Here is a 22,142-nt window from a genome sequence, read left to right on the forward strand (position 1 = left end):
CACTGTTTGTAATTTTCTTTATCTATAAATAAATGGCTCTCACTCTGTGCCTGAGATTAAATTAAGCACACCCTTGTGCTGTGAAGCTTTATCAGCATGCTCTTCTAATTAAGAAGCCTTAAGTATAAGCCTTTACTTCAGGTCCACTATTTTTCTGATAAAAAAAAAATGCACACCTAGATCAGGAGAGCTGGCTGTTCTCTTTCCGCCCCGAATCTTGAAGAAACCCCGTCCAAACGAGGAGCGTATTTTTTTGGTGCCAAAACTTTCATTGCCGCCTGGGCTGGACTGAGAGGGGGACACTGTGGGAGAGCTGCTTTTCTTATCTGCCCTTTCACCAAGCTCAGCCTGAAAGACAGAAAGACTATTATCAATATAACGATCATTTAAATATAAATAATATAGAACTACTGTCTGTAATGCTGATGATGGCGACATGTAATGTAAATCAAGAGCTTGTGATTCAGTTATCACACCCAAACCCATGTGTTAACTAATTTACAGAGCTGCTGATCATTCACCTCACACACACGAGATATATTTTATAGACCTGTTTTTTGACTGTGGCTACTTTTACAAACAGCAGGGGGCGCTAAAGACTTAAAATTCCCTGTCATCAGAAAATACTCAGTGTTGCTTATTAAAACAGACATTACAGTTGCACAGAGGCAGAAACAGAGATGCAAAGACAAGAACAAACACAGACAGAAACAAAGACGCACACACACAGAAACACAGATGCAAAGACAAAAACAAACACAGATAGAAACGGGGAGACACAGACAGAAACAGAAACACAGACAGAGACAGACAGGAAGGTCAGACAGACAGAAACAGAGATGCAAAGACAAAAACAAACACAGATAGAAACAGACACACACACATACACACAGACTGAAATACACACAGTCACTGAAAGACAGACAGACATGCACAAAATGGTCATCAGTACCTCTTCTCTACTAGATGAGTCTGATCCAAGCCTCTCAGATGAACTGCGATCAAACAAACAAGAAACATTACACACTGATTACTTTCAAATCACTTAAAGCAGAAACTACTTGTACTAAATGTGCTTATCCAAAAGCAAAACATCTCTCTCTCTCTCTCTCACACACACGAAATTACTCTGAATAGAAAATATTAATATTAACAAAAAATGTCAGAGTTAGAAATAATGATTTTGATGGAAATATTGAACGTTTTCTTCGAACTCTGCCTTCATAAAAAAAACACCTTTTACTGCAATTACAGCCTTTGCATTCTAGCTATCAATTTTTCAAGATAAAATGACGATAAATGATTATATTTCAAGATAACATTATGGTTCCTGGAGCATCTCCTACAAGACGAATTGGCTATATATACACATATATATATAATGAAATAAAATATAAAGTATTTCTCAGACATTTCAAAGATGTTCATTCAAGAGGATTAAAAAAATGCTACAGTAATCTGTCTGTATATGAATCTAATACACCTAACTGACTTTAAGCACTCATTAAATCCACCATCAAAATCCTACTCCTGCCCAAGTGAATTCTGAGGAAATGAGGAGCTTTAGAAAGGGATCAGACCTGTGTGTAAGAAGGAATGGATCAGCATCAGCTGCTAATTTGTGTTCAGACTCGGAGAGAAACTCAGTGCAGGGAATCACCTGAGGCTGTTGGAGAGCAAGAATAGAAAGACAAAACAAACAGAAAAATAGTCCTTAAAGACAAGAGCTTATGAATTGTCAAACAAAAACAAACAATAAAACTGATGTAAAAGTGATTTATATTGGAAATTTATTAAAAAAAAAAAAAAAAGCACAAAATTCCACTTAAACTTCCATGACAGTTCACAGTGAGGAGCAATACTCCCTAAAATAAAAGACAAAGGAGTTGGACATGGCCGTCGGAAAGGAAGCCTGCGGGACATCCTGTGTACACCCTGTGTATGTGTGTGTGTGTGTTTTAGTGGCTTTGAGATAGTTTAAGCCATACCTCATCAGTCTCCTCTGCCCCTGGGAGGAAGAGAGACTCAGTAACTGTAGTGGTTGCGGACTTGGATGAACTTTCACACTGTCCCATCTCCGTGTCCTCTTCATCGCCTCTGTCTGAGGACACACGGTCTGGTTTTTAAACATGTTACAGATGCAGCACTTATAAATGTCAAATAGACTAGTGACTGATTATGTAAGCAGACCTAAGTTAAAAAGTGCTTGAATATGAGACTATTAATTCTCTCTGCAGCTCTTAGTTCCTTTTATAAATAAATAAGCTTCCATTCAAACATGGATGGTCTGTTTCATTCAACCACAGTTAAGCCAAAAAGTGTGACAATTTATGTCTTGCTGGTATGTGTATGAAAAGAAAAGCTCCAAGACAAAAGTTGTAAATAAAGAGTAGAGCAATGGACAGATACAAGGCTGCATCATATCTTCATTTTTAACAGCTAGATTAGATTGAAGAACAAGATGCACAGGAAAGTAAAGACACTGATAACAGAAACGCAATAGCAATATTCAGTTGAAGAAAATCTCTAACCATAGAAGTACTAAGATCTTAAAAAATTTTTTGCAGTGGGGGACGTGCTACATTTGAATAAGAAAAATAATCTCAACTGCATTATTTTTTAACATAACACCATTTTTGATTTCTTGTCTTTGAGTTCCATAAACCAGTTAGTCAATAGTCCTAAAAAAATAGTTTGCTGATATTTTAGGATTTGAGTGAGATGATATATATATATATATATAAATAATGTGGTGGTGGGGGCGTGGCCAAGAATCACCTGTAAATGGAGAGGAGGTGGGGCAAATAGGCAGGTAATGAGTGAAGATTCTCACCTCTGTCTCATAAATGGCAGTTCACTAATTTGTCTCATTGTGCTTTCAATGACAGCCATAAAGAGAGAGAATGGTTGAGTGGGTGGAGATCTCTCTCTGACTCTCACATTCACATACACACACTCACGCTCTCATGCGCGCGCGCACCTTCTCACGCTCTCATGCGCGCGCGCACCTTCTCACGCTCTCATGCGCGCGCGCACCTTCTCACGCTCTCATGCGCGCGCGCACCTTCTCACGCTCTCATGCGCGCGCGCACCTTCTCACGCTCTCATGCGCGCGCGCACCTTCTCACGCTCTCATGCGCGCGCGCACCTTCTCACGCTCTCATGCGCGCGCGCACCTTCTCACGCTCTCATACGCGCGCGCACCTTCTCACGCTCTCATACGCGCGCGCACCTTCTCACTCTCTCATACGCGCGCGCACCTTCTCACTCTCTCATACGCGCGCGCACCTTCTCACTCTCTCATACGCGCGCGCACCTTCTCACTCTCTCATACGCGCGCGCACCTTCTCACTCTCTCATACGCGCGCGCACCTTCTCACGCTCTCATGCGCGCGCGCACCTTCTCACGCTCTCATACGCGCGCGCACCTTCTCACGCTCTCATACGCGCGCGCACCTTCTCACTCTCTCATACGCGCGCGCACCTTCTCACTCTCTCATACGCGCGCGCACCTTCTCACTCTCTCATACGCGCGCGCACCTTCTCACTCTCTCATACGCGCGCGCACCTTCTCACTCTCTCATACGCGCGCGCACCTTCTCACTCTCTCATACGCGCGCGCACCTTCTCACGCTCTCATGCGCGCGCGCACCTTCTCACGCTCTCATGCGCGCGCGCACCTTCTCACTCTCTCATGCGCGCGCGCACCTTCTCACTCTCTCATGCGCGCGCGCACCTTCTCACTCTCTCATGCGCGCGCGCACCTTCTCACTCTCTCATACGCGCGCGCACCTTCTCACTCTCTCATACACACACATTCTTACTCTCTCATACACACACACATTCTCACACACACACACGGGGAGAGCATGAACTTGAACCTGACAAGGCGAAAGCTGCAGGTCTGTTTCTGCTAAGCTGTTTTTGTGAAAGCAATGACTGAATAAACACGAGCCCAAGGCTCAGCTAACATTCCTCCTCTCTCCCACACTGTCCTTCACACCCTCACACACCAGGGTTCCACAATATTACAGAAGTGGATACACTCAGTCACGTGTAAAGTATTGCACTGCTTCTTAAATCACATCCTATATAAAGAATGATGATTTCATTTATCTGTGGAACTCCGGCTGACTTTAATGAATTTGCAGAAGACCATCGTGTTGGTTGACTTTTAACATAAAGTTGAAATAACTAACACAGCCTATATACAGCAGACACTGAACACAAAATTCAGTTTAAGTTAAATCTTAAGTCACAAAGCAAGAAAAGATCGATTTGAACCTAAACCCAGGACAAGACTACTCACTATGTAATCTGCTGTTTACTATTTTAGATAAAATCCTGACTATAATCTCTCACCTTTCTCTTCTTGCACGGTCATCACCACGTCCTGGACTTTCGTACTGCACATCAGGGACTGCTGCAACTCTTCAATCTTACGATCCTGTGGAAAATACCAAACCTGTGAGCAAATGCTTGCACAAGTACTAAGTAGTAGTAGTCCTGTGTGATGCATCAATATCATTATATTAACGCACTGGTTCTAATGTGTTATAGTTTCCTTAGTAGCCCCTCATACACAGGGGTCTGTTCAAATAATGCGCTATTATTTAACCAATAAAAACAAACACTGAGGGGGACGTTTTCTGTAAGAAAACGATTATTCAATGTTTACTGATGGAGTCTTCAGTGTCAGCACTTTGTAAATGTCAGTAAGTTTTCCTTCATGGGAAAGTCTTGACAAAAGAGAGGGAATGAGTATTTATAGCTGCTATAACCCAATTATCAACAGCAACTGATTTGTTTTGCAGTGACCATTAAGTGTGATGTGGTGGCTTAGTGGCTAAGATGTTGGACTACTGATTGGTAGGTTGCGAGTTTGAATCCCAGGTCCACCAAGCTGCCACTGCTGGGCCCTTGAGCAAGGCCCTTAACCCTCAGTTGTATAAAATCAAATAAAATGCAAGTTGCTCTGGATAAGGATGCCAGAAACGTAGAATGTAAATTAAATGTAACTATAAATGGATAAAAAAAGTATGATATGTTCTTTAATTTATATAACTGTTAGCAAATTGCTCACTATAATAAAAATAAAATGTTTTGGGAAATGCTGTTATAGGAAAATAATCTAAATATTTTAGGCATCCACTTGTTTTATTTCACTTTAATTAACTTCCAGATATATTTTTCCTATATAGTATGAAAGATATCAGCAGATGTCAGTGCTTCTATATCTTTAACTGTTACTCACTGTACCAATTAGACATTAACACATGATCCATGTGCCAGTTCAATTTCCCCTTCATTAAGTACATTTTATTTTATTAAAGGAAAAAACAATTTTAATAGTTTTTTCTTGTATTTACAATATTAGGTTCTAGCTAACAATTTTGTGCTTTCATAAGATTTTATGCAATAAGAACCTTCAAAGCAGATAAGTTTCAATTCTAAATACTATTTTAATCCATTTTATTTTACTCACACATTGTGTGTCACGTATGTAAAATGTCAAGCACTTATCTTTATTTTGTCGAAAAGTGCCTTAGACTCTTATCAAAATTAACATAAAATACCCATCACAAAAATATCTTCAGAATTTTTGACATAGTTTACATTTTAATAAATCTGTCTGGTTTATTTTTTGACCCTTGAAACGTGAGATTAATTTATAGTGAGAATTTACCTTCTCATTATTAGACTCCATTAAAGTCTCAACAGCCTGCTTCATTCTCTGCACTTCTAAATCTGAAAAAACAAAAACAAATATACCCACAATGCATCTGATATACACACTTAACAAAAAAAAAATGATTTAGGAAGTATAGATTTTCAGCTAAAGAAAAACAAAAAAAACAAACTCATGTCCTATATAGCAGAGTGTGGAGTTACAGTGTGATTCAGAATGAACTGGATCTTTAAAGTTAAACAGAACGGTCAATTCAGAATCTAGCAAGTTGATTCAAGTCTTCCATAAACAGCATACATAACCCTAATCATACAGAAGTGCTACAGGTAGTGGAACAAACATGCTTACTATATGATTTAAGAATGCAGGATGGCAGTGAAACACTCTCCAGCTTTAAAACGCTTGTCTGGACATGTTTAACATGAACCCACCTGCATACACCCTGGAAGGGAGAGTTTATCAAGAGGTGCTCTAATAGTTGATAAACAACTTTCTTAAGCAGAAAAATGCTCTTTAAAAAAAACTTTTAATGCAGGAGTTCTCAAACTGATTGCATCCAGGAAGCCGTTGTGCCAGAGTAAAAGAATTCCCATGGATCCTCTACTGATCACAGGACAGATTTAATATTAAGCACAACTGTGTACATTTTTATTCTGGACATTCCACTCCAATCCTCTGTGACGTGTGAGGTCAGCTATAACTGCACATTTGCAGGTAGGAAAACACACCTTATAAGCTCACATATGCCTGACATTGTCTTCTGTGGCTGGGAGTGATACAGGAGGTCATCCATCCATCCCCACCCACAGAGCTGATTTTCTCTGCTGTGGCATCATTAATAAGGTGAACAATTTGGTGTTGCGCCAGTCAAGAACTTACTGGTGTTTCAGAACTTCCTCATTTTACTACAGCTGCCTTATTTATACTTTGTAGTGTTATACTAAACCTTTAGTTTAATGTGACCAGTTAATTAAGCTTTTATTTATCATTTGTATAACCAGCTTTTATAGAGATCTAGACAGAGATGAAATGATGACCAAATCTGACTGCACTACTATGAGCAGGTAATCGAATGGCATTGTGGGTAATTTAGAAAACTGTTGATACTTGAACACAGAGTAAAATATCAATGAAGGAAGTTTATATAAAAAGTTAAGTTATAAAATAAATCTTGGACCGCATCGAAGATCACATGTTAATTCTAAACATTAATATATGACTTGTTCACTGTGAATTTTTACCTTCATAAGGTTCTACTATACCGAGCCCAGAATGAGTGCTTCCCTAACTACCTGCCAGTGAGAAAATAAGAATAATAATTTATCCAGAGTAGTAAGAGTGTGTATAGTGTGGAGAGAATTCCCTCAGGCGAGACTATTTTTCGACCAAAATGCTGCAGCGCAGACCTTTCTCTCGGCTCTGGCTTCCATCCGAGGTCATGACCTCAGCTCCGGCTTGCTCCTTCAGCCTCCTCAGCTCCTGCTCCCGCTCCTCAAGCTGCTTCTGCAGTGCCACCAGTTCTTCCTGACAAATAAGAACCACATGTACAAAATACACTAACTGTAAGCAATGCAAAGAAATTACTGCCAGTCATGCACACAGGCTAATTTTGAACTGATTGTTGAGGGAAGCTTATAAATGTTAACCTTCCAAAAATAGATCAGAGTAGAGCTAATCAGAGTACAGGAGTCACATGACATAAGCAGCAAGAATATAGTACGGAGCACTAATGGGGGGGGGGGATCATGAAAAAGAATTACTGGGACAATAGTATGTGCCCTTTTTTGTGATATATTCAAAAAAAAAAAAAAAAAAAAGTGGGGGGAACAAAACACAATGTTCGTACTCTGGTTGATTCCAGGCTTCTTTCTTGCTGTACTTTTTCCGTCTCTGCAGTAGCCACTCTGAGGCGCATTTCACTCAGCTCCTGATAAAGAGCCTGGAGGAAGAGAGGCTTATCAGGGAGGTAAAAGGTCAAGAATGCACAGGAGCAGAGTTGTGGGAAGAAAGTGGACGAAAACGCATGCCTTTTGAGAGGAAAAGGGGCATTCACCTCACATTCTGACTAATAAGAGATAAAGCTGCTATTATAAATTCATAAAGTAAATTCATAACCCACATTTCCCTTGTCTGGTATTTAGAACTCCATTTCCACCCCAAGCTGTTTTAATGAAATCCACAATTTTGAGCACAAATCCCGTATGTCTCTGGCGAGTTGAATAGTGGCAGTGTAGTCTCAGTTTAAGCTTTATGGCAGGAAATGGCTCGAGAGCTCAATGCCTGGACAGAGTTAAGGGTTTAAGTGGTTACACATGGCTGTATAGGAACAGCAGCATGATGGCCAGATCTAATATTGGCTCTTAATGTTTTGGAGAAACGTGAGCATGTTAAACTTGCTAAATGAATTATTAAAGGCTATAAATTTTAGTTAACGCCTGTGTGTGAGTTAAATGACTGCGTAACAGCATCATTAAATTTAATCTGTAATTGAAACTAGGAAACCTAAAAGCCATGTTCTGAACAGCTAATGAATGGTACGACAGAAGTTTGGGAAAGTGTGTGATGCACAAATCCAGCAAATGATCATTTTAGTTTGGTCATCACTGGTCAAATTTTGGCTCAAAGTATAAAAATAACGTGACTTTATTCGAGAAAAACATTTCTGGCTGATCCAAATGATTCTATATGATGCACAGTTGTTACCTCACTTCCCTTGCTCTGACGATCAGCAGTTGTAAGCTTCAGTTTCAGGCTGGATACCTCCGTCAACAACTCCATTTTCTGGGTCTCTAACATGCTTCTGCTCAGCAACTCCTAAAAAGCACAACACAAATAGATTAATGAAGCAATTAATTTCGGCTCACACTGCTGTTGAATGATCCATTTTATTATTATTCACAGTTTACTCTCAAGTCTCAGTCACTGAACCTCACTGTGATACAAAAGATGTAAACCGTAATGAAATCAGAAGTGAGCCTCATGGTGAAATTCTTTTCAATACTTAGCAACTCAGCTTGACTCTGAATAATAAAAATAGAGAAAAGAAATGTTTTACAAATCACACTATTTGGGGTCACTCAGAGGAGGATGGATTCCTCTGGATTTATCAGGTGATTGCTATGGGCTCACTAACGTCTAGATAAAGATCAGATCAAATCACTTTGTCACCATCACCACAAGTGTAAAAGTGAGTGAAATTCTTTAGTGCAGCTCCAGACATTGCAGTACAATACTGAATGCACAAAATGACATTTAGTTATAGGTAAATAATCAATGATAGTGTGGTGTGATGTGGCCTGACACAAAGCACTGTTTTTCTAATCACCCTGAAGTGATTATTGTCCTTTAACTGAGTGCCTGCTGATTGTTTATTAAAGACATTATTAAGTAAAAAAACAAACAAACAAAAAAAACAAACAGAAAAATCAATTCTGATCACATAAAAATAATTTCTGAAGCTGTAAATGTCATATATATGCTTCGTGACAGGCCAGATCACACCACCCAATCACCCCATGATTCTTTACCTATAACTAAATGTCATTTTGTGTTTTATTCCTCACTTACCCACAATTTAAACTGCCTAACTGCATATCTCTCCCTATACTTTAACCGAGTGCCATCTAGTATGGATTTATTTCAGAAAGAGACCTTGAGAGGAACCCATCCCCTTTTGGAAGACACTTGATGTAGAAAGAAAAAAGAAATAAAACAAAAACAACAAAAAAACCTAAAATAGCCCCTATACACACACATACATAAAATCATTTCATACTTTAAAATGAAACATTCATCATTCAATAGGAAACACTAAAAATACTGTACATTCTTGAAGCATTTTTTGTTGTTTGCTCACACACTCAACACACCTGCTGAAGTAATTCTTCTGTAGCATTAAGTTTCATCCGGTGTTCCTCAAGGCACATCTCTAGGTCCCTTATCTTTTCTCCTTGCACCTCTACTTGATCCGTCAAAACGCTTACCTAGGAAAAATTTGAACATTAAAAAAATTAAAAAAAAAACCCACAGAAAAATCACGTAAACCCATTAGACAATTATAGAACAACTTCTAACATATTTTCCCATCATCTTACCCACCTGCAGCACCAGACATTCCTTGTCGCTCTCTAGCCGAGACAGTCTCTCCTGATATGCCAAATCCCTTGCTGAGGATCCATGACCATTAGTCTACAATCAAAAGCACATAGTGAACCACATGTACATTAAAAAGCAGGGACACGAGACAAGATGATTCTCTAACAATGCTAGTAACAATCTGTATGCAATTTCTATTATTATAACCTCTACATACTTTACCTACTTTCTTATTAAGTTAAGGATTAAAAGACAATAAAGAAATAAAATGCATTTGACATGCAAGGGTAAACAGGAAAAACAAACCAACAAAACGGCTGTGTGTGTGTGTGTGTGTGTGTAGAATTATGATGCTTCAAGAGTGTAATACGAGCAACATGTGAGACTTCAGATGATTTTTCCATCTTATTGAATACGGTGAGTCTTATGAGCAGTAACTGAGGTCAAAAGGAATGAACAGCAACAGCAAAGTTATCAATCATTAATTAAACATCAGCTATCAAACTGCACCTTACCACAGAAAAATCTACCCAAAGGCATTTAAAGAGTTAACTTGCCTCAGCACTGGTTTAACAGAAGGCAGGTCATGTGCAGGTCAGACGGCAGTAAAGTATTTCTGACTCTAGTGCTGAAAATGTTCTATAAGGATCTTCAGACTAATAAGAGATTTCACAGATCCAAGCAGCGTGTTATACAAGAGTGATGCATACTACATGTAGTGCTTCTAGGAAATGTCCTGTCCAAACGTCAGGGTTAAAGAAAAATAAAAAATAAATAAATAAGTAAGTAAATAAATATAAAAAATGAATTTTATATATATATATATATATATATATATATATATATATATATATATATATATATATATATATATATATATATATATATATATATATATATATATATATGTATATATGTATGTATATGTATATGTGTATATATATATGTGTATATATATATATATATATATATATATATATATATATATATGTATATATATATATATGTATATGTATATATATATACAATTATATATATATATATAAGCTAGCAAAATATAAAGTTCTAAATAATCCTCTAAGTGAATAGATGAACTGATGGTTTACCAAAATAGAGTTTCTAACTAATCCAACATAGATGAAGTTATATGTAATGATCACTGAATTGTTAGAAAGTAAAACAATGCTTTAGGCTACAAATTATGTGTGGCCTGAACTCTATATTATATTAGATTTTGCAATTTTATGATCACAGAAATTTATCTTCAAAACAAGCTCCACAATATTTCAGAGGAGTTTCAGTATAATTTTTCAAGAGCCCTGCAGATTTTCTGCAGATTTGGCCTAAGATGAGTCACGTAACATCACAACTTGCATTCAACCAAAACCCTTAGCTTCATATGCTTTGAACACAAGCACAAATACCATAGAAATGAATTACATTTGTGCCATCACAAAGCATCCAGTGCTTGCAATTTTGTCAATTCAAGTGGCTTGCTGCAAAAAAGCACAACAAATCTGCAAGTTGCATCGCATCTAAAGCTGCTGCAACAATCTCAAAACAGTCTGTGAAATCCTTGAAGAACTGCCTAAATTGCAAAATGCAAAAAATGGTGAACACCAAAAATACATGTCTACGTCCAAGTAAGAAATATAATGAAACAACTCAAGGCCACAAAACTGAACTGCTGACACTTCTTTTAGCTTGACCTTTAAGTAAACCTAGCTTTTTTTTTTTTTAAACAGAGTCTTGTTAAATATAACAATGTTAAAAAGAACAATGTTCTTCCCCCTCATATCAATGTGGGTCTGTGTCGGCTTACATAAATATTCCATTTTTCCAAAAACGAGATGTGCGATGTTGCTTTGAAATGTGGCCAAAATAACAAATAAATCTGACTCAAATGGCCAAAAAGTGCTGTCTATTTTGGCAGCTGCTTGAGAATGGAACTCAGGGGCAGTGTGCATGCATGAAAAACCATTATGAAAATAAATTAAAAAAGAAAAAAATACAGTACAAAATTTTTCTGATCTGGGACCTTTCATTAAACTCTCATTCATGATTCCAGTAACAGATTGTGACGTTCAGAGCCCCCTCTCTCCAACTCACCAGCCTGGTCTGCAGCCACTCCACCAAGCCCTCAGCGGTGTTCTCTGGGACTTGGCTGCGCAGGTTCTCCCTCTCATCTGTGTCCATCAGCTCCAGCAACCCCCGCAGTTCCTCTAGGAGGTGGACTGCACGCAGGCTGCCTAGCAAGGGCGAGCTGGGAGACTGGCAGTCAAACAGACCGTTAGAGTAGTTCATGGCCTTGGAGCCTATTGGGGCCGGAGAGAGAGGCACATCCGCAAAGAAAACATAAAAAAAAAAAAAAAAACATTTGAATCAAAATGTCCATCAAAATAAATGCAAAAGCACTGAAAAAGCATATATGAAATTTTGGGAATTTGTGCTTCATATTTTTTAAACCAAAGAGCGAAGACTGACCAGGTGAATATGGCAAACAACAGTTTGAACACTCCTTTGCTCGTTACGGTCATTAAGGCTAGATGATTTACACTCTGGCAGATCAAGCTCTGCAATTACAGGAGCCAGTGGAGAGCAGACGCACAGCAAAGCTCTAATTCAAACAGCAAATATGTTAGTTCTTCCAGCAGCCTTGCTGATGTTCCCAGAGATGGACCATATTGTGTAGCCAGAGAGAATAAGTAGCACATTTCCTCAGTGGAAAAATCTACATCGCGTCCCACAGTTAGTCATTAAAGCCTGGACAGAGGGTTTTAGCGCCAGACCACTAAAAGTGTGACTGCATTGCTTCAGTTGCCTCTGAGATAAGTCATTTGCAAGATCTTGATGCAGAGCATCTACTTACTATGGGATTTTCCACATTAAGAGGAATGGCATCATTTAATTCATAACTGATGGATCATTAACTTAAAATTGTGCATATCATTGGAGAAAATACAGAGGAGATTATTTGTTGCATGAATCGGCAGTACGTTTCAGAAGTATTCACTCCCCTGAACATTTCCATGTATTGTAGCGTTACAGTATGGAACTGAAATGGGCATGCTTGGTTGATTCTCGGACTAATCCCCTCTGAATGCTGATGAATGGATTACCTACAGATTCAATAATGCTCAGTGGGATGTTTAAAATTTGGGCTATATTTTTAACCCAAAATCTTCATGATACTCTACTTTTAGGCACATTATCAATCAAACTCTGGGCTTCCATTCAACTAATCATGTTACTTCACAACAATAGCATGAACACTTGTGCAATCACATCATTTTACAAACCTTATTGTTTTGTATAGACTATTTTGTATAGACCGGCATATAATCCTAAATCCAGTTCAGTTCAAAATTATAACAGCACAGAATATTAAAGGGCTAGGGGGCCGTGAGGGTAGGTGGCCGAGGTGTCTTACAGAAGACACTGTACACACTTTTACAGATCTGTGCAGTTAATTGCTGAAGAATAGTATACCTGCAATGATTCCATCCATCTGCTCCAAGGCAGCTGCCAACATCTCACTGGCGTCTGACATCATCCTGCAAACCTGCACAGTGAATGCAAAAGCCATTAGAAATTTGACCATTAGACCAAAGCACATACCAGTGGAAGATTTCGTGGAGCATAGGGAACTATATGAAATACAGCTCCGGAAAAAAAATTAAGAGACCACTGCAAAATTATCAGTTTCTCTGGTTTTACTATTGTGTACTGTGTGTTTGGGTAAAATGACCATTTTTGTTTTATTCGACAAACTACTGACAACATTTCTCACAAATTCCAAATAAACATATCATCATTTAGAGCATTTATTTGCAGATAAATGGCAACTGGTCAAGATAGCAAAAAAGATGCAGTGTTTTCAGACCTCAAATAATGCAAAGAAAACAAGCTCGTGTTCATTTTTAAACACCACAATACTATTGTTTTAACGTAGTCTTAACTCTTGAATCTTGGCATACTCTCCACCAATCTTCACATTGCTGTTGAGAGACATTATGCCACTCATGGCACAAAAATTCAAGCTGCTCAGCTCCATCTTCCTCTTGATATCATTCCAGAGGTTTTCAATGGGGTTCAGGTCTAGAGATTGGGCTGGCCATGACAAATGTCCACACCTTGATTGACCTGGATTTGTGGCATGGAGCATTGTCGTGCTGGAAAAACCAATCTTCAGAGTTGGGGAACATTATCAGAGCAGAAGGCAGCAAATGTTCTTCCAGGACAACCTTGTACGTGGCTTGATTCATAAACCTTTCACAACGACGAATGTGCCCAATTCCACCCTTGCTACCCCCAGATCATCACTGATCCTCCATCAAATTTCACAGCGGGTGCGAGACACTGTGGCTTGTAGGCCTCTCCAGGTCTCCGTCTACCCATCAAATGACCAATCTGACAACTGGACTCATCAAAGATGATGACCTTAAACTCCAGTCCTCAACAGTCCAATCCTTATGGTCTTTTGCAAACCTCAGCCTAGCTCTTCTTTGCTTCTCATCGATGAAGCTTTTTTCTAGCTTTGCATGACTTCACCCCTCTCTCTAGAAGCCTGTTTTGAACTGTCCTCACCATGCACTTCACCCCAGCTGCTGTTTGCCATTCTTTTTGCAGGTCACTTGATGTCATCCTATGGTTGTTAAGTGACATGCGAATAAGTTTGGCGGTCATCCCGGTCAGTGGAGAGTTGTTTTCGCCCTCTGCTGGTCTGTAGCTTTGTTGTCCCCAATATCTGCAGCTTTACATTGAAACACTGTCTGAAATTTTAGGGATGGAAGCAACCTGACGCTCACTGTATCCCTCTGCAAATAAAGCCAAAATGGAACCTTTCTTTTCCTCTTACAACTTTTCTTTACAACTCTTTTGGCATGGTCAGTAGTTATTATTTGACTCCAATTACTTTAGAAGTACTACTAGCACTGTTTTGGCCATTCAGCTGGAAGAGGATAGTGATGACAACAGCAGTGGTTTTTATACTTTTTCTTGTAAAATACTGCCATACATGTAGAGATGCTGATTTGTGGTCTCTTAATTTTTTTCCCAGAGCTGTAGATGACGGTGAAAAACAAAATATGAAAGGTTTCTTGTGAGCAACCTTTATTCATTTTATTCATGTGAATGAATCTGCTTCTCTGAAATACTTTATCCTGCAACGAATTTTTTAATTCCCCCAATCAAATGATGCGTCTTTTATAAAATGTCTTGTGCTTTACTCTGTGCTTACTAAGCAACCGAACTCTCTATTTGCTGTAACAATCAGAAAACCGTTCTCCAAAATAAAGCATGGTGATGGCGTTCCTAGCTTCCGGACACCCTGGGATTAATACGCCACGGAAGCGTGGTTACTTCCCCTCGTGTCCTGATTGATCAGATATCCAAACATCCTGTAATTATTAGTGCAGTGGTTTTATGACAAGCTGAAATATACAGCTTTTGGATCAAAATCACTGAAAACCAATGTAGAATATAAAATACAGCACATGACCTTTTGATTTGGTTTAAAGCAAATGATTAACACAAACAAAATGTTCTTGTGGCTGGATTACATCCTCAACAGATGTGAACTAATTATAATCAATTATGTGGCAAGCAACGCACCAACAAGAGCTACAGTTCAAGGTTCAGTAATTATTAAATTCCAGTCATTATTTTAAAAAAATAAAAATAAAACAGAGAAAAGTTTTTTTTCCCTTTAGTTTGTCTCAAGTCAAAGCAGTTACATTTTCTGTGAGTGACAACAAGGTACAAAAGCATCGACACCTGCATATAATGATGCATAGAATTTAATCCACTACAATGTTATTATATCACAGTATTGAAAGTCTTACTATACTAGTTTACCTTTCTTTTACTGCAAGGCTAGAGAACACAAACAAGTGAGCAAATAAAAGCTCCCATGAACTGTCCAGTCCCATTTTTTTTTTTTTTGCTTTCAAAACAAAGTCAATACTCTGCATTGGTAACATGTGATCTCTTGGTGTACAACAAGCCGAAAGCACAAAAATAAGCAACAGAATAGGTCGAAGGTATGTACTTAAATGGCATATGATTCGATACCATAAACATATTCAATATTCAGTCTGGAGTTTTGGGTGGAGGTCTTTCTCACCCAAACACTGTGGCTTTCCTTCTGCTATTTATTCAAGGTGTTTGGTCAAATTCTTACTTCGTTTCACATTCTGGTCAGCTGCCAGACTGATATCCTTGTGGGAAACCTTTAAACGTGGTATTTCCCCCCCCAACGAATACAAGGTCTTTTTTCAAATGGAATAGCTTTAGGCTGTTTTGACAATGTCAGGCTGAATTAAAAAGAAACAAGGGACTTGCATACCTTCTGGGAAAGACTGATTTGCCTTCAAAATCAACCAAGTTAAAGCAGAACTAAAAAAAAAAAATTAAACGGTGAGCGCATGGCTATAAAAAGCCTTTTAGCTCTCCAGGAAAGTGTGCAATGGAAAAATTATTCAAATGAAAGAGTCATCTTAAGTGTGCTGAGCGATCTCTGGCTTGGAACAATACTTTCCACTGATACAAAAAGTTTGACGTTATTAAGGCGCATAATACAAGCTTGTTTCCAAGAAGTGAAAAGGACACTGGTGCCTTCCCCATTCAAAGAGGCGGAATCTGGAGTCTTTCACTGATTAGGGCTCTGATTGAGCTCAGTACCATGCACCGGTTTCTCTGACACCCGTACGACCTGCTCTCCTAACACAGAGACCTCCCCCCTCCCCTCAGGGTTCCTGGAAAACTCCTCCAGATGTGCTCTTGCTCACATACCTTACAAATCACACACTCTGCATGTAGGCCCCCCACTTTATATAAACACAGATAGCACACAACCCTCACAGCGACGCAGAGTTTTTTAATGCAATCGAAATGTTTTAATACAATATCCCATTTGCCTGCTAAGGAATTCTCACTATAACATAAATCAGACAGCCCGATTTGGCTAAGAGCCTGTGTGCCCCAAACAGTACAAAGGTGGATCTACTTCTGGTTTATTTACATAGTTTGACATTGGCCAGATGTGTTGATAGGCGAGAGGGAGGACAGTTTGAAAGAAAAACAATCCACTAGCTCCGCCATTACCCCACGCTGCTCTGTGTCGCAGGCATTCACATGTACATGCTGAGCTTGATGTTAAACAAAACTACAGATGTGCTACATATGTGACCTGAAGCAAAGAAATATCTTATACTTGAGCCTTTCTCTTAGCTAATCATCTGCATTCCAGTAGACATGCTATGGGGCTTCCTGTGAATGGTTATGTCTTATCTCGTTTTGTGATGTCTGAGGAATAACTGAATTCTTTGGAGCAAGAGCTTCCTTCCAGATGTGACATTTGAATGTAAACTGAGCTGCATGATGTTTCACTGACTGTACAAAACATAGAACATATACATAGAACATATATGTACTTAATAGAGATAACGATATCTGCTGAGGGTGGTGCTATGTGTTCCCTTGGAGAAAAGAGTTTTTGCAAATCAACAGAAAAAGACATTATTCTGACTGATCACCTTTAGTCCATAATAAAACATTTCTATTCTGATGGGAGTGGTCTCCTCCAGGAAGACTCCACCCCCATCCACAGTGCATGATGTTTCAATGAATGGAGGGGGAAAAGAAGGAGGATGACAAAGAGAAGGAGGAGGGGGGCTCTGTCTCTATAGCAAATAGCCAAAATATTATTAAACAGGTAATAATATGCATTATATTTTGAAAGAGTTATTGATTAAAAAATGATTTTTGATTATAGTTTAAAGGGGTCCTTTACTGTATAAAATGTAACACCTGTTACATACGCTATTAATTGGACATCTAAATAAAGTATTTCACACAGACAGACTGAAGATGTCACACAGAAATTCAGCTAATTGTTCAAAGAAACAAGGCATCAAGTTCATTAAGTGTTGAGGTTTTTTATTCCTCATGCTCACTTTCTTGTTCTGCTCCTTCTTGTGAAAGCAGGGGATAAATGGAGCGTGAATGCCGTCAAACATCACACACAGAACAAAATGCACGGACAAAAGAGGTGTTTGGAAAACAAACCTGACGATCCCAAACAGAAGCTGAGGTCAGACAGGATGAGCCTGGCCAAGTGACGTAATTAATCTTCTGTCTGCGCGAGTGTGTATTTCCTATTATGGCTGTGCTGTGGTGTGCAGTAACACAGCAATTAACTAACGCTGTGTCCGACTGTTCGGTATTTATCATATAGTGCATGATTTGAGTTTCCCAAACTTCCTGAACAGTTGATTATATTATCCTACTGTACAACAAATCGCAAAATCAGTGTACACTACTGCAACAAAAAAGCAAGGAAACACACTGATTTGATTCAGTTCCAAAGAAGAGTGATTTTTTAGGTAAACTGGTAAAAAAAAAAAGCTGTTTACTGATTAGTAAAGCCGTGTACTTGTTAGTAATGTATTTAATACAAAAATTTGCTTTTAATACTTTTGTAAAGAAGTTTAGATTAGGTTTGGCAGGTCAGGCTGATGCTTTAGCCTCCACTCTGCTGCCCTATGAAGTGCTTGATTCAGAACTGTCTATCTTTTAAATATCAAATTAAGCGAGAGGATTATTTCAGACACAGCGCAAGAGTTTGGTAAAAACTCCAAACCAGGCTTTGTAGTTGCTTTTTGTGTGGAATCATGCAACAAGCCGTCAAACAGCCGTCCATTAGTCTCTCAAGCCAAGAGATTCACATTATGCTACTGTAAATGTTTAAAAAAGCAGCGACCCACTCCCTCGCCCTTGGAATCAAGAGACATTAAGGGCGTCTGACTTAATAATTTTAGGTGACTCAATAAAGTGATAAAGTTTGTCATTCTGTTCTCAGTGCTGATTGAGCAGCGCTGAGGGAGAGAGAGAGAGAGAGGGAGAGAGGGAGAGAGGGGGAGAGGGAGGAAGAGAGAGAGAGACGCAGCCTCCATCTGCCCATGGGCTTTAGGTAGGAAAAGCCTGATGTGTAATTTATGTAGGTGTGTATGAAGCATGTAATCTAATCCTCCCCAAATGGGCCATGGCACTGTAGCTTGGCTAAAATCAATATACGGCAAATGCAGTGATCTTTTGTTGACTGTAGAGTTGAAAGAAACTATGAAGTTACACGGCACTTAACAATTTGCAGCATAAGCATCCCAAACGAAACCTAAACATACCCGGAAAAGGAAGTCATTATGGAACGTTTGTTGTCTCGGAAGTCAAGGTGGCACATGGTGCTGGCTAGTGTATTCAAAATTGTTCACACACGTGTAGGAAAAAAAAAGAGCAATGAGATGAAATAAGAGTAGAGTTGGTTGGTAGTATAATTTGACAAGCAAAAACATGAATATGAATACGGTGCTGACTGATTGAGTCTTGAATTGTATTGTCACAGAAGCTATAAAGCCATGATGATCTTTGCAACGATTGCAAAAAAAACCCCACAGCATATCATTAGTCTACCTGTGAACCAGCATCAAACTTTGACTTCGCCCTCTCGGACCCATGTAAGGACTGGAACCCATAATTTGGGGTCTTGCTGTTCTGTGATTAGTCTTGAAGAGGTCCCCCATTTTAAATATTTAATACAATACTGATCTAGGTCTTATCTGATTTAAGCAAACTACTGTAGTCAAGTTATACAAAACACCAAAGACAATCTCAGTTATGTTACAACAAACATGTTGCAATTGTTTCCTACAGTTAAGAATTTCTTTAGGGATCCTTATGTACATATTATATTTTTAAATGCATCATGTATTTTATTAAAGGAATCAAAACAAATAGATGCTGTTAAGAGAAAAACTATTTGTAGGTGCTACTTTGGGGTGGTAACTTTAGGCCATATCACAGCGCTGATTATTTCCCTATATCATCACAGCATTTGTTGGTAAATACCCCAAACCTCCCCAAATTATTCCTGGTTCATCCTTGCACCACACTAGACGTTTAGTTCAAACCGGTGCTAAACACTGCAGTGATAAATCATACACATGCTGCTAAAAATAGTTCCATTTTGACCTGTATTAGCATTGGATTGTGTCATAGATTCATACACATATAGTGTAGGACTGGAGAATAACCTAACTATAGACTTTTTTCAAAATGAAAAACATTTTCATCTATTACCATCACATTCCTTACTCTAGTGTTTCATCCTTTTTGTGACTTGTAGTGACTCCTGAAAAATGTAGCTTGAATTTCGCAACTCCCTTCCTCTCCCTGTGGACTCACCCTAAATCATATTACAGCAATCTCTGTTTCTCCTCTAGGGGATGTAGGCTAAAGCCTTTTGGCTGTGCAATCTGCTACTGTAGTAAACAGTGTTTCTGCTGTCATTTCTTGTTCAGAACTTTATGCTGACTGTAAAGGAAACAACTACTGGATTTTGTCAACGCTGCTCGCTCAATTGAATAACAACCAAGTGATAGATGCTGACAGAATAAAGGGTAATATGGAAAACATTGCTCTCAAAAATATATATATATATATTTTTTTTTCAAGATTTCAGAACAGTTTGATACATTTGCTCCTTTTGGTGGACAAGGATGTGCAAAAAGATGTTTTCTGTAAATCCTCACCACCTGCTTGTGCATTTTATATAATCAAGATATTTTTAGCTAGCTAGCTAGCTACATAGATAGACAGAAAGATACACAGACACACACATAGATAGATAAACAGATAGACAGAAAGATAGGTAGACAGACAGATTGATAGCCCAACAGAGAGATACATAGACAGAAGGGTAGACAGACAGACAGACAGACAGAAAAATAGACAAAAAGACAGACAGACAGAAAGATATACAGACAGATAGATAGATAGAAAATAGACAAAAAGATAGATAGACAGAAAGAGGGATAGATAGACAGACAGACAGATAGATAGGCAGACAGCCTGACCGACAGATATACTTTATTGATCCCATGAGGGAAATTCTTGTTACAGCAGCTTAGTCATTTGCAAGATAAGATTTAGGACAAGTTATTATACTATGAAAACTAAACATTCTTGAAAATTACACCCTTTGCCTGAATTATTTAATGTTCAAGGTTTCTTCCTCAGGTCGTCTCAGAAAGTGTTTTTCCTTGCCCCAGTCTCATCTTTATTAAGTCAGACATTTAAAATGTATAGCTCGAACTCATATTTCTGTACAGCTGCTTTGTGACTATATCCATTTCTAATAAATCATTATAAGTGACTCGAAATAAAAACAAGTCGAGATCAGTAATAATGCTCCCCGGTTAAAAATAAAATGGTTAAAGGGCAGAAACAATGTATATTGTTCGGTGTTGACGGTCGCTCACAGAAAACCCTTTCAGCAATGAGTATTGTTTAAAGACAGTGTGTGTAAAGATAATGAGGAAACAGAAGAGAGGCAGGTCAGGACACTGGTCATCTGCTTTGTTCTAATGCTTGTCTTAGTACTAAATCATGACAGCAACACCGGGTAAAGTTAGTGAACCGTTAGACATTTCTGCCTACTCTACATATAATGCACTGCTTTTTCATCAGAAATTGCTTATGAACCTTACAGATTAGAGTTGTGGAGAAAACAACCACAAAACGCGTTTAAAAGCCTAGTGTTAGATTATCTGAAGGATATTGGACACGCAAAGCTGTTCATGGTTAAACCATAACTATGTCGCGCGCGATTAAATCTACCAAATATCTCGTGCTTGTCCACGAGAGTTTGATCCAGTAGATCTAACTTATCCTGTATTTTGTAGCATAAAAGACGGAAAGCACTTTAATTAATTAAACTACCCCTAAATCACAATAGGGACCATTAGTAAGGCTGATTAATATGATTGACCTATACAGAAGTCCATTTAAACTTCAGAAGTACTTCAATCATAGGAAATGACCCACCTTTTCCTTTTGAATTTCACCCGAGATTGGCTTTTGATTATATTTAAAGACTCTCCGACGTTTTATCCGTTTGTCTGGTCAGATTTTCTCCAGCAGACCTCTAGCTCCTTCATAGTCATTTATTTCTTTTTGGCACTCGGAAAAAGCAGCCTGCTGCCGACTACGCGCTACTTTGAAAGTTTCTGAGCATCTTTCTGCGCATGCGCCGAATCAGCAAATCAGTGGAAAAAATGTTTCCCCCCCCCGACTCCTTAATTGATAACTGCGCATGCGCATTTTCAAGGTTTGAGTTTCCTGTTTTTATTTTATTTTTTTTATGTTGTTGTTGTTTGTTTTGAAAATAAACTTTACGCTATACCTCCAGCTAACAACCCAGCACATTTTCTTTAGTCTATATGTTTTCTTTTTTATTGGATGTTCGAAGGTAAATGGCTCCCTCTTGAGGTCGTGTAGGAGAGCCACATTTACTCCACGCTAC

General features: G+C 38.6%; 1 protein-coding gene across 2 annotated transcripts in view; it reads right to left on the bottom strand.

The window, feature by feature from the left end:
• The window catches only part of ppfibp1a (PPFIA binding protein 1a), a 29,747-nt gene extending 7,898 nt beyond the window's left edge, over window positions 1-21,849 (bottom strand). The window contains exons 1-14 of one of the 2 annotated variants that reach the window (XM_058416761.1): window positions 21,665-21,849; window positions 13,274-13,346; window positions 11,894-12,099; window positions 9,788-9,877; window positions 9,559-9,672; window positions 8,393-8,503; window positions 7,536-7,628; window positions 7,096-7,213; window positions 5,687-5,748; window positions 4,363-4,447; window positions 1,989-2,101; window positions 1,581-1,666; window positions 953-995; window positions 177-348 (exon numbers count right to left, since the gene is read on the bottom strand). In XM_058416761.1, coding sequence (XP_058272744.1) covers window positions 177-348; window positions 953-995; window positions 1,581-1,666; window positions 1,989-2,101; window positions 4,363-4,447; window positions 5,687-5,748; window positions 7,096-7,213; window positions 7,536-7,628; window positions 8,393-8,503; window positions 9,559-9,672; window positions 9,788-9,877; window positions 11,894-12,099; window positions 13,274-13,337 — 1,357 coding nt within the window. In that variant the 5' untranslated portion in view covers window positions 13,338-13,346; window positions 21,665-21,849. Of the gene's footprint in view, window positions 1-176; window positions 349-952; window positions 996-1,580; window positions 1,667-1,988; window positions 2,117-4,362; window positions 4,448-5,686; window positions 5,749-7,095; window positions 7,214-7,535; window positions 7,629-8,392; window positions 8,504-9,558; window positions 9,673-9,787; window positions 9,878-11,893; window positions 12,100-13,273; window positions 13,347-21,664 lie in introns of both variants that reach the window. The other variant, XM_058416760.1, reaches the window with a different exon arrangement.
• Between the last annotated feature and the right edge of the window lie 293 nt (window positions 21,850-22,142).

The sequence above is a fragment of the Hemibagrus wyckioides genome, linkage group LG19 (assembly GCF_019097595.1).
Source record: "Hemibagrus wyckioides isolate EC202008001 linkage group LG19, SWU_Hwy_1.0, whole genome shotgun sequence".
Classification (NCBI taxonomy): Eukaryota; Metazoa; Chordata; class Actinopteri; order Siluriformes; family Bagridae; genus Hemibagrus; species Hemibagrus wyckioides.